The sequence below is a fragment of the Microtus ochrogaster genome, unplaced genomic scaffold, assembly GCF_000317375.1.
Source record: "Microtus ochrogaster isolate Prairie Vole_2 unplaced genomic scaffold, MicOch1.0 UNK19, whole genome shotgun sequence".
NCBI classification, from domain to species: Eukaryota; Metazoa; Chordata; class Mammalia; order Rodentia; family Cricetidae; genus Microtus; species Microtus ochrogaster.
In genome coordinates this window covers 5,124,403-5,136,677 of record NW_004949117.1, presented here as the reverse complement: position 1 = coordinate 5,136,677, position 12,275 = coordinate 5,124,403, and the positions used below count along the sequence as shown (strand labels likewise).

At 36.8% G+C, this 12,275-nt stretch overlaps 1 protein-coding gene across 37 annotated transcripts in view; it reads left to right on the top strand.

The window, feature by feature from the left end:
• The window catches only part of Rims2 (regulating synaptic membrane exocytosis 2), a 392,861-nt gene that overhangs the window by 201,992 nt on the left and 178,594 nt on the right, over nt 1–12,275 (top strand). For all 37 annotated transcript variants that reach the window (XM_026789435.1, XM_026789445.1, XM_026789437.1 and 34 more), the window contains 3 exons: nt 1,950–2,121; nt 4,481–4,634; nt 10,871–10,939. In XM_026789435.1, the coding sequence (XP_026645236.1) occupies nt 1,950–2,121; nt 4,481–4,634; nt 10,871–10,939 (395 nt within the window). The remainder of the gene's footprint in view (nt 1–1,949; nt 2,122–4,480; nt 4,635–10,870; nt 10,940–12,275) is intronic.

Genomic DNA, 12,275 nt, shown 5'->3' with positions numbered 1-12,275 from the left:
GATTGCATTGAATCTATAGATTGCTTTTGGTAGAATTGCCATTTTTACTATGTTGATCCTCCCAATCCAAGAGCAAGGGAGGTCCTTCCATTTTCTGGTGTCCTCTTCAATTTCTTTCTTCAAAGACTTAAAGTTCTTGTCAAATAGATCTTTTACTCAGGAAGAAATCTTGAATATATAAAATAACAATTGATATTTAGTTTAAGATTTCCCAGAATGTCCATGAGACATAGAAGATATATCTGCTCTAAAATTCCAATTATGTTAGTCATAAAACTACTTTCTATTTAATGTTCCATGTTCTATAAAAGTAATATTTTGAAGTAAAGTTGCTTATGACCACAAATATATTTAATCCTTTTTTAAAAGAATTTGGATGCAAATGTCAAATTTATGTTTGTTATTTTAAGTTAAACTGAAGGCAAAATCCTAGAATGAAAATAAAGTTTTGATTAGTGCTGGGAGCCGATTTGAATAGCTGCCATTACAAGATGGCATTTGGTCCCAGCCTCTCTTGATAGATAACTCCATATTAGGGTTGCAGTTCTTCCACCGGAAAACAGGGTGAGTTGTTGTAATCTAGCTGCCCACACGTTGTTGTAATCTAGCTGCCCACACTTCCCCTGACCGGCAGAGGAACATCCTGGTCTGTAACTGACAGGGATGTTCCCCTGCTTTCTTTCCTGCTGGTGGGTCTCCAGAAAAGCAGTTAAAGTGTCAAAGTATCAAAAGTTGCTAGGCAGACTCCCTATATAAGCAGCTATAGTTCAGGGCTCTGGCCCCCTTGCTTTCTGCTCTCCCTACAACCAAGAGGCTCCAATAAAGCGTGATTTGAGAAGAATCCTCGTCTGGTGGCTGTTCCTTCCTGCTGGTCAGAAAGTTCGCTGCAGATTAGATTTTTTGAGCACATATTTATTGTATTCTCAATAACGTAGAGATTAAGGATTTATTTTAGCTATCTATTTAAAATATACCCCCATAGATTAGTCTTTATTAAATACAGTTCTTCCCTTTTTACTGTTTGACTTCAACTCTATGACGCACTTTCAGGGCTTCATTTACACTTTTAAGAAAATCAAAGCCTATTTCTCTACTTTGTTGAAAATAAGGTTTTTATCACAGTTTATTTGGAGGAGGAGGTGGCGCTGGCAGAGAATCTGCTGTGTGTGCTCTGTTTTGAGGGACTTGAGGAAGCATTCCTTCTTGGCTCTTAGTTATGTGAGAGCTCGTTCTTTCTCTCTTTCCTTAAGCTTAAGACTTATTCTCCCAGCCTTCTTCTGATTCAGTTCTAATTAGAGCTAATTGTCCACTTACCAATTGTCCATCATTAATTTTTATTTTAGTATATTTTAATGCAGCTAATGTCATAATGATATTATAATACATGTTTGTAATTTATAAATGTAATTTATAATAAATACATTTAATGAGTGACATAGTTTAAAAATATTTTCTAACTCAAGCTAGTCCATCAAAGTAATTGTGAAAGCCTCCTACCGCTGGGCCCAGTATGTCAAAATGATTGGCTCCTGTTTCCGTCACATATTACTCTGGCTTCCTTGCATAGAAACAGTGTTCCTTGTTTTTAAAGACTTGCTTTTGTTTTTGTCAAATAAACTAATAGCATTTCTTATTTGAGATAGTTATTTCATAAAATATGTACTACGATTGCTTGTTAGCTAAGCTAAGCTATTTGTATATGAAGTAAACATTGCTATGTTTTTTTTAACAATTAAACTCTTAGCTTAAGTGAATAGAAGGTTTATTTGAGCTGTTGCTCATACTAAGTTACAGAGATGATGCGATTGTATCATAATCTAACTGTAAGTAAAAGTTTACATTAACTTCAGAAAACAAATATGTGATTTCACTTGAGCAACTTTAAATGGATAGAATTTAGAGCGAAATCTTTTTATGTAAGCATGCATAATTTCTTTTTGTTAAAATAGTGATAAAAACAAGAGAAGAACAAAGACAGTGAAGAAAACACTGGAACCCAAATGGAACCAGACCTTCATTTACTCTCCTGTCCACCGAAGAGAATTCCGGGAACGAATGCTGGAGATTACCCTTTGGGATCAAGCTAGGGTTCGGGAAGAAGAGAGTGAATTCTTAGGAGAGGTACCTGGAAGTAGTTAAAGTTGAACCTTCTTGGACCATTCTGTTGTTAAAGGACTGTCGCTGGAATACTTAGGAATTTAAATGTCTGAAAAATATATGCATAGTTTATTTATTAGCAGAATGGATTAGCTGCCTTAAGATAAACCTTAGCAACACTAAAGAAAACAATGTTCTTAAAACTCTTAGTAAAACTGAATGTGTAAGTGATACTGTATGCCTATAATCACAGCTACTAGGAAACTGATACATTTGATTCAGGAATTCAAGTACAGTGTGGGCATCCCAGTGAGGCTCTGTCTCATACCAAAACCAGTAGCAAAGCCAATAAAGAAAACCCCATTAACATAAGCAGCATGGGGAATCTTAGTATGATGACAAAGGTTTGATTTACACTTGATAGAGTTATTGTCTCATATAGTGTTTTCTGCTTCTTGTTATTTTATTGGGCCAATTATTCATTTATTCATGGAATACTTTGTAAGCCATATAAGGTATCAGACCGTTTTCCACAGGCCTACCTCAAGAGTGTAGAGCTCATTGTGGATTCAGATATTGCTATGATATTGAATATGTAGTAGAAATACTGAAACAGCCAAAGGAAGTACCAATAAAGAACAGAAGTTAGCTTAGTCAAGACAGTGAGATTTCTGCAGAGAGTAGCACAGCCTCGGGTTGGCGGAGTTTAGGTCCCTGCCTCAAATTGGCTGAGGAAGTGATAAGAAATGAAACCCCAAAAGGATACAGAACATATTCCCTATATTAATCCCCTGACTAATGAGGACAAAGATTGCCTAAATTGTGAGTTGAGAAAAATACTTCCAGTTGTAATGTGGAGAGCAAATTCCAGAGGCGTAAGAGAAGTGACTTTCTAGCCATTCGCACGTAATAGTGAGAACAATCAGTTCTTCGCTTCCATTTGTTTATTCTACCTAGTTTTCCTGATTAGATGAAAGGAAGGACATAGAAATAGGAACTGAATTATGTCACCTAGAGAGTTACTAACCTTGCCAGGCAGTGGTGGTACACGCCTTTAATCCCAGCACTCTGGAGGCAGAGGCAGGCCAATCTGTAGAGCTAGCCTGGTCCGCACAGCTAGTTCAGGAACAGCCAGAGCTGCACAGAAACCTTGTCTCGAAACAAACACACACAGAGTTACAAAGCTATGAATGATTTTGAGAGAAGAGCCATACAGTTCTGGAGAACAATGGGCCTTGACTGTTTCTGGCACAATCACTTCCTCGTCCTCTGTTCAACAAATCGATCTTGGCCTGCTTCAGTTTCCTGTTTGGCCCCGTGTAAATAATGCCAGTATGCAGTTCCCGTCTAGTAGGGGCTTAAGTAAGGCTATAAGGCTCGTATGTATTGCCTTGTGTAGCATAGCGCCTCTGCTATTGGATGTACAGGGCGCATGTAGACACAGTGAAGTAACAGCTTGCTTGTTTGCCTGTAGCTCGGTATCACTGTGACTTAGCAGTTTGTCTTCACACGGCAGATCCACTTCATGTGCGTGAACACCCACGTGTAGCACGAACAACAAACCCACTCACTCTTGCAGAGCCCCAGGAAGGAAAACTAACCCATCTATACAGACTGATTTATTTTATAATTAAAAAATTCGTATTACATCATCATGTCATACGGTATATGTTAAGCATCCTTTCTTGACTTTTCCTGTTTCTTTTTGAATGACATAAAGCAGTTGTACATTATTAGGGGACTGGTGGTGTGACGTGTTGGTTTTGAATTGTCCGCAGTACGGTTCAGTGTACATCAAGGCTTAAGGAACACAACAAGCTTATGTGACCCCAGAGAGAGGTCATTTTAGCCTTTTGTAGCTTTGGCAATCTGTCCTATAATACAAAGATAGTCATTTTTTATACATAATAAAGATCAATAATGTGACACGGTTGGTTATTAATAGATACTTTAAGTTAATTATTTTTCCTCATTTATTGATTAACATGAAGTTATTTTTCTACTAATAACTATAAATGGAAATGCTTTGAGTTAGAAAATAAAATATAAATATAAATAAAATATAAACATTAGTTTTCGTAGACATTTTAAAAGTAAAAAATGCTACTCATGTCATGGCAAAATTGATATCCTCTTAATGAGGTGATCAATAGATGGGTATATACAATAGATGTCACTATTTAAAGTAGAAAATCACTACAAAGTTTGGAAGGAAAAGTATTTCTTATTTAGTTACTGACAAAACACGCTGACAATTTGGCACTGTTGAATGTCCTTGTTTTGTTGAGACAGCATCATTGTAATAATATTGTAAAAGTTATAACACTGCTGAGGAGAGGTCTTCACCATTGGGAGACGAGGTCTTTGTGTCTTCGGTCTGTAGATTCTGATAGAACTGGAAACCGCGCTGCTAGATGACGAACCGCACTGGTACAAACTCCAGACCCACGACGTCTCTTCATTACCCCTCCCTCACCCTTCTCCATATTTGCCACGAAGACAGCTCCATGGGGAGAGCCCGACACGCAGGTTACAAAGTAAGTTTGCAAACTTTATCATGCTTGCGGTGACTTTTTCTATCATGATTATATATCTGACAGAATTTGAAAACAGCATTATAGGTGCTAATAGGCATTTGTTAGTGTTTTTATGGCTACTATTGATGCTTTTTTAATAATTTAAAACAGTAATATTAATCATGTCTATAGCATTCACATTCACAATATTAAAATCATTTTGGTTGCATATTATATGCTATAACATCAAATAAACACGACTTTTGGGGTATTAGTATTTAAACTCTTAAATGTAGGAATGAGACCTAACATTAGCTCCCATTAATAGGTAGCTGCAGATACCTAAAAATATCACAGTTTATGAATACATAAAATGATGGCCTTGACATAGTGGCTGAAATTATGTTTCACATCTTAAATTGATTTTTTCCATTTTATAAGTTAATGACTTGAGGCAGATGATTTCTCTATACTTAGATTTTCTCCTTTATCAAATGGAAATGACATTACTTACCCCATGGTATGGTCATAAGGGCTTTTTAATTTTAGAAGCTGGGGAGCTTGCTCTGCCTGTAAAACACTGTGCAAACGTAGGATGTGATTTGAAATTCCTGGAAACCTCTTCAGCAGCTGGTGCATATCTGTAGGCACAGCTTCCCGCTCCGTGAAAGCCAAGACAGGCTTGTGAGCCCTGAGGTTCACTGCGCAGCCATCCAAGCCCTACTGCTGAGCACCAGATTCAGTGAGAGACCATGTCTCAAAGAGGAGTGCAGATAGATTTCTGGTCTCCACACACATGCACACATTGCCTTTGTAGCCATGTGTGGGTAAACATGTGCATACAAACATAGCACACACATACATACACACATACACATACCCACACACAGTACTGATTAATTTTAAAACAATCCAGTGTGTTCTTTTTCTAACTACTAGCAATTGTGTTAGGCCCTTTTACATTAGTTTTGCACAGTTTAATAGTGTTTTCCAGATTTAAAAATGCTACTACTAACTTTTGTACCACTACTTAAAGAGCTTGACATTAGTTTGACATCTTCTGACAGTTGATAGAGGGATGAGGTGAATGCTCGCTGCTCTGTTATTTATGAAGTGTCTTCTTTCTGTGTGGTCACCAGGGTTCTGGTCTACCATCATTTCTGTGTGATCACTCGGGCCCTGGCTTAGCATCACCTCTGTCAGGTGCTAGATCACTGGCATCAGTGAGATGTCAGACGTGTCCAATCATGAGAAAATACCATGATGTTACTTGTTGACTGTGTGAGACATTCCTGGCAGTAGCGACTGGTTTCCCATGGATCCTTTCTGCTGAAGGTGGCCACATTAGAAATCTGAAAGCTGTTGGCTATGTATAAAATTAAAAGATTAGTCCTCTGAAAGTCACAGGAAAACCCAGGCAATCATTATTATTCTTTTAAAAAATTGATTCTCTAATCATCAGAATTTTATTTCCATTAAGCACTATACCAGATAAAATTAAAAGTAACTTCTAATATTCTTTTTTAACCTCATGAGACCATATACATTTATACATCCCTATTTGTAAATGTTATTATAACTTACTCTGTTGGAATAATTACAATATTATTCACAATGAACTTGTCTATTCTTTCTGGCCACTATTTTTAGTATACTCCTAAATTCCAGAATAATGGTTAGTAATTCCGTTCATTGTGCACTAATTATTATAATGTACGCACACAGGCTGCTGATGTCAGCCAGTGCTCTTTCTTACACCATTGGAGAACATCGGCTTCAGTTGTCTGTAGTTATGGGTAGGTTTGAAGTCTTAAACCCCTCTGTGTTCATGTCCCTATCCAAGCTCTACAGCAGTTTTTCTTGTGTCCTTTTTGAAAAACTTCTGGTAATTTATTTAAATTTCTTATTTGAATGAACATATTTCATATATTTCTCATTTTTAGTTTGATGTATTTTTTGTTTTTAAAATATTTATTGCTTTAATTGCATCAGCATTAAGTACCTGTCATACTTATTGGGCTTGATAGTGTGACTGGCCCAAGACACACCTTTTAGATAAGAAGTGTAACTCTTTCACCAACGTGATATGATATACACTGTTTAAAAAATTATATCTAATGCAATGTTGAGATACCTTTAAAGAGCTTCTTCCTAGAGGTTTTAGGAAGTCTAGGAAAGGATTCATTCAGAAGTTGCTCTCTATATTTTATCCACATTGACTTCACTACCATGTCCCAGGGTCCAGTGGCTAGTTCCCTAAGCCACGTCTCGGCATGCTAATCCTCCTAAAGCCACTTGCCCTGGTGCTTATGCCATAGGCATAGCACATTTGGAGTTACTTAGGGTGATGATACAGTATTGATGGACTCTAGAACTTTCCAGAGACTGAGTCTTTGTTATTCACAGAACATTTTCACCCTCCTGTCCCTCCTGATGCCTGCAGTCTGCCTTCCTCCAGGGCACACTCTTTCCTTCTGCTCCTCCAGGGCAGCCCCAGTCCCTACAGTGTTGACTTCAGCATGGCAATAAGCTCGGGTCTGCAAGCTTCGAAACACATACCCTTAATTCAGAGAGGAGCCACTGGAGAATTAGAGACTTTTTTTTATATGGTGGGAGACAGGGCACGCATCTTTAATCCCAGCACTTGGAGGCAGAGGCAGGAGGATATCTGTGAGTTTTAGGCCAGCCTGTTCTACAGGGTGAATTCCAGGACAGGTAGGGTTAGACAGAGAAATCCTTTCTTAAAACAAACAAACAAACAAAAAGCAATAAAACCCTCAAAACAAACAAACAACAACAAAAAGCAACCAAATGGTTCCTTGTACTTACTTTTTAGTCTGTTCCCATGGTACTCCAAATACTGTAGCCAGAAAAGAAGTTCTGTTTTGTTCTTCAAAGTATCTTATGTAATTGATCTACTGTGTAGGCTTCCAACAAAACAGATCAGTCCTGTGAAAATCTGGCAAATTAATTTATTTCCTCATTTGCTACCTTTAGAATTATGATTACATTTTTCAAACTTTACTTCAATGTTAGAAAATAAGCCTCCTTAGTAACTGTGCTGCAGTGTTACATTCTCCCCATAAGAAATGTCAGTTGTATTATAGAGAAAAAAATTGTATGCTTTTTCTTTTTGATTATTTCCACACGTTTTTAAAATGATCTGTTTAAGTGACTGTATCCTTAAGATTTTGAATGCTTGCCTTTTCTTAAAAGGAGGTCAGCTTTAAACTTGCCATTTTTAAAACCTAGAATTCCAAAACGAGGAATATTTTCCCTTAGTTTCGGTTCCCTTGTTGCTTGCTGCTCTGTGTCCAGCAGTTATCAGCTGCATTTAGGATTCTGTCTTAGAACTGTGGTCCCCACAGGAGCGCTGTCGGGCAGCTGTCATGCGTGTCTGATTTGGTCTATCTCCTTTAGTTTCCGCTCCTGTCGCAATACTTTAATTAGTCAGAATTTCTATAAACTTAATTTAAATTTTTATTCATATATAATGAGTTTCTGTCTTATTCTGAATTGGTATGGTATTTTACACTTTTAATACGTTGAATTTTATTGTCTGCAGTATTAAGTAGAGATGAGATTTCCACAAATTTAACAGTAACAATATCAGTTGTATTTTTGACATTGCCTCCACATTGTTTTCCAGATAAAGTCTTGTGTTCATGTAATTCAGGTAAACACAGTGTGTGTAGTGTTGAATGCATGTGTTCATATGCACAGTGTAGTTTACTTTGTTGTTTTGTGTTTTGTTTGGCTGCTGTGCATATATTAAATTCTAGCTAACGTGTCAATGGCATTTCCTTACTGCCTACAGAAAATTTCCAGTACCTTCATGTTTATGTGTTTATTATTTTGACACTAAAACTTGTTTTTTAAAACAGATTTTTATTTCTAAAGATGTGTCTAAGTTATATCCTTTAGTATAGTATTATTTCATCAATAAAGTACATTTAGTGTATTTTGTTATATATGGCTTCATAAAACTTAATTTAAATGGATATATTTAGAAATTTTCATTTATTTTTATTTTGTGTGTGTGTAGATGTGTGTATGCCATTGGTGTGTGTGAAGGTCTCAGGACAGCTTGTGAGAATCAGAACCCAACTTCATCCTTGGTTCAATAATCACCTTGTCAGACTTGGTGACAAGTGCCTTTATCATTGAGCCATCTTGCTGGCCCAAAGTGGATGTGATTTTAAATGTCTTGTTTTGCTTATGAGTGGCTGGTGTTAAAAACATGAAGCATTTTTTAATTAAAATGCACATGAGCTATCTTTGCTCATGATCTGTGGTAGCCTGCTCTATAACCCCAGCATTTAGGCCACAAAAATTGCACAGGAGTCCCAGGTCATCCTTGCCTGTGCACAGATGATGAAAGCAGCCTAAGCAGTATGGCAGACCTATTTCCAAAGCCAAACAAACCAAAGCTACATTTGCTATAGGTATCATTTTTTAGCAATTTTGTCATATAGTACAACATATTGTACTCGGGAGGTAAACTGTTTAACTGTTCACTAAACTTATGCTGATTTTTAATAACTTCAATTGGAAAATATTTTAATATGCTTAAACCTAACAAAATTCCATATTTATACACATATATTATATAAACACACACATTTATCAGCAATGAACAAAGTAAAAACCTATATGATTTTAAATTATGTCAAAATAGAGAGTACTTAGGGATGAATTTGGTAAAAGTATAAAATACTTAATGAAAACTTAAACACTGTTAAGAAAACAAATTAAGCAATATAAATAAATAGAGAAATTGTGTGAATGGGTCAAAATATCAGTATTATGTCACTTCTTGCCATGCTGATCAATATAATAAAAAAAATGCCAGCTGGCCTTTTTATAAACTGGGAAGTTATTCCAGATTTCATCTAAAAAATACAAGTCCATAGAAGAAGCATTCAAGTTTCAAGGTGTGAGGGCTCCAGTCTTTGATTTCACCATTTATACAATTGCAGTAATACAAGTCTCTCAAGGAGAATGGCATGGCCTAGGGCAGACAGAGACACGAGCACGGGGAAATACAGAGTACTTCTGACAGAACCTTGGCCATATTGAAAGTCCTCAGACATCTCGCTATCTCTGCTTTGGAAGCCTTTTGTGTTGAGTGCTCTCTGGCTTTCTTTTTGAGCTATATAGGAAGGCATTTGTCTCCTAAAATAGTGCTCAGCGAGTGGTGTGTAGCATGTGATGAAAGACAAATACGCATCAGTCTGAGAAACTGCAGCTCTGCCAAAGTAGAGGAAACCTTAGGCAGAGGTCCGTTGCCTAGTGTGTCCATCCCGAGACACCGTAGTGCCGTCCTCAAAAATAAGTGTTGAGCATGCATCCTTTCTGTGCAGGGTACATTTCGTGCTTAAGTGAGAGTTGTGTTCATCTTGAGACATTAAAATTCTGTTTTATTCAACTTAATGTCAGTTTTGCTATATTGAGGTTAACATTAACATTTCCAGAGATGGACCTTGGCAGAGGCAGGCAGATCTCTGAGAGAGAAAAGCCTGGCTGGTGAGTTCCAGGACAGCCAAGGTTGTGGAGTGAGACCTTACCTCAAAGACAAGAACACAGAAGTTACTTTATGAAACTGTAATGTAATTCAGTTCTACAACTGGTTCATGCTCTTGGGCCACCTCTTGGGAATCACCACTGCATTACTAGCTCTTAGCTTTATGTAGGATTCATTTCTTGTCTTCTTGAACCAATGGATGAAACAGACAAAATAGTGAGAAAGAAGGATGGATATGCTATATGTCATGCATCCATTTCTGTTTCTGAAATTCTCAATGACCGTGTGTAACAGAATTAGGCTTCAGAGTTCTTAGTTATCCATATTAAGAAGTGACATGCTAATGATTGGAAAACAACCTAATTGTGTTTTGAAATATACCTAGGTTATGTGCCTTTGTTCTGAAGCATCTAATGTTATCAATTGTTTTTCAATAGACTTTAATTATATATTTCATGCTTAATATATTTTCAGACCTTTACCCTTTTAGGAATTTTGTCTTACTTGCTTTTGAATAGTTGTGTTAATGTTGCCTCTTTGTGATTTGTTTTCTAACCTCAAGAAATGCCCGTGAAAGCCGTGCTGGTGAGCACATGGTAGCTCTCCTGCCCTCCCGTCTGTCTTCGGGTTTAATTTATAATACTTTCACTTATTTTTCAACTTTCGTAGATTCCCTTTCTATTTTTTCTTTGGCCAGCCGTAACGTTTCCTGACTGCTGTCGCTTGTTTGCAGGGTCGAAGAGAGTGAGTGACAGTGAGGTGTCTGACCACGACTGTGATGATGGCATTGGGGTCGTGTCCGGTAAGAACAGCTGGCAGTATTGTGAAGGGCAGTGCCGTTTGCCAGTATTCATCACTGAAATAAATAAGGAGACAAACACAAATTTGTCTCCCATATAAGTAGTTAAGAGTGAACATGCTTTGTAGAAGCCAGCTCTGGGTAAGAAAATATTTATAAATTTTCTATTCCAAAACAATTAATAATAATACTTTTATGATAAATTGCACAATTTATCATATAATTGTATAATTGAAACTTCATATATAATGTCTCCTTAATATTATGTAACAATTTATTCTAGTCTTCTTGTTTGATTTATAATTTGTTAGAATAAATAATCTAACAAATCTCATGATTATAGTTAACTTTACTCAGGAAAAAATACAGGTTTTATCCATAAAACCTGCTATAACTACATCAGTGATTGCTGACTTTTTGCTAATTTTTTGTGTAGGGTCAGTATGCCATGGTCAGTAAAACCCTTTTATGTGCTCACCTGCTGTGTTTCACCCTTGCTCTTTAGTAAGGGTGCACAGTGCAGTCACTGCTAAGACTGCACGGGGCTCCACGGCTCTCACACAGCTTAGAGAGTCCCCATCAGTGATTTCTCCACGGATCTTTCTTGGGTCTCGTTGCTGTCTTCTTCGTGCTCATATTCCTTCCCTTTTCTAGTTGATTTTGCTCCTCACTCTCAGGTGTCTGCTGACTTCAGTGTTTTTTCACCTCACCAATTTCCTTCAGGTCTGAAATCAATTCATTCCAATGTCATTTTTAGGCATGTCTCTATTCTTTTATTTTTGCTGTCAAGATAAAAAAGTAATTAGTCATTTACTTGAATTAGTATTTTAAATTTTGGACTGATATGTTAAAATTAAAACTACATATTAATAAGGTAATGTGTGGTGTTTTAATACCTATATCAATTTTTTTGTTTAAATTGATAAACATCTGTCTCCACATTTATCACTATATGTTGAATCTATTATTTTTTCGTGTTTTCTGTATTATACTGTCCATAGTTTTATATATAATGTATACATGCACATATATACATATATATTTAGTATGTATATATGTGTGTGTGTGCATGTATGTGTGTGTATGATAAAAAATGCTCCAATCAAAGAGGCAGCTTATGGAGAGAGGGCTTTTTATAGCTCACCAATCCAGTTTATGTACATCGTTGTTAGTAAGAACTCAAAGCCTGGCGCACACCTTTAATCCCAGCATTCGGGAGGCAGAGGCAGGTGGATCTCTGTGAATTCGAGACCAGCCTGGTCTACAAGAGCTAGTTCCAGGACAGGCTCCAAAACCACAGAGAAACTCTGTCTCGAAAAACCAAAAAAAAAAAAAAAAA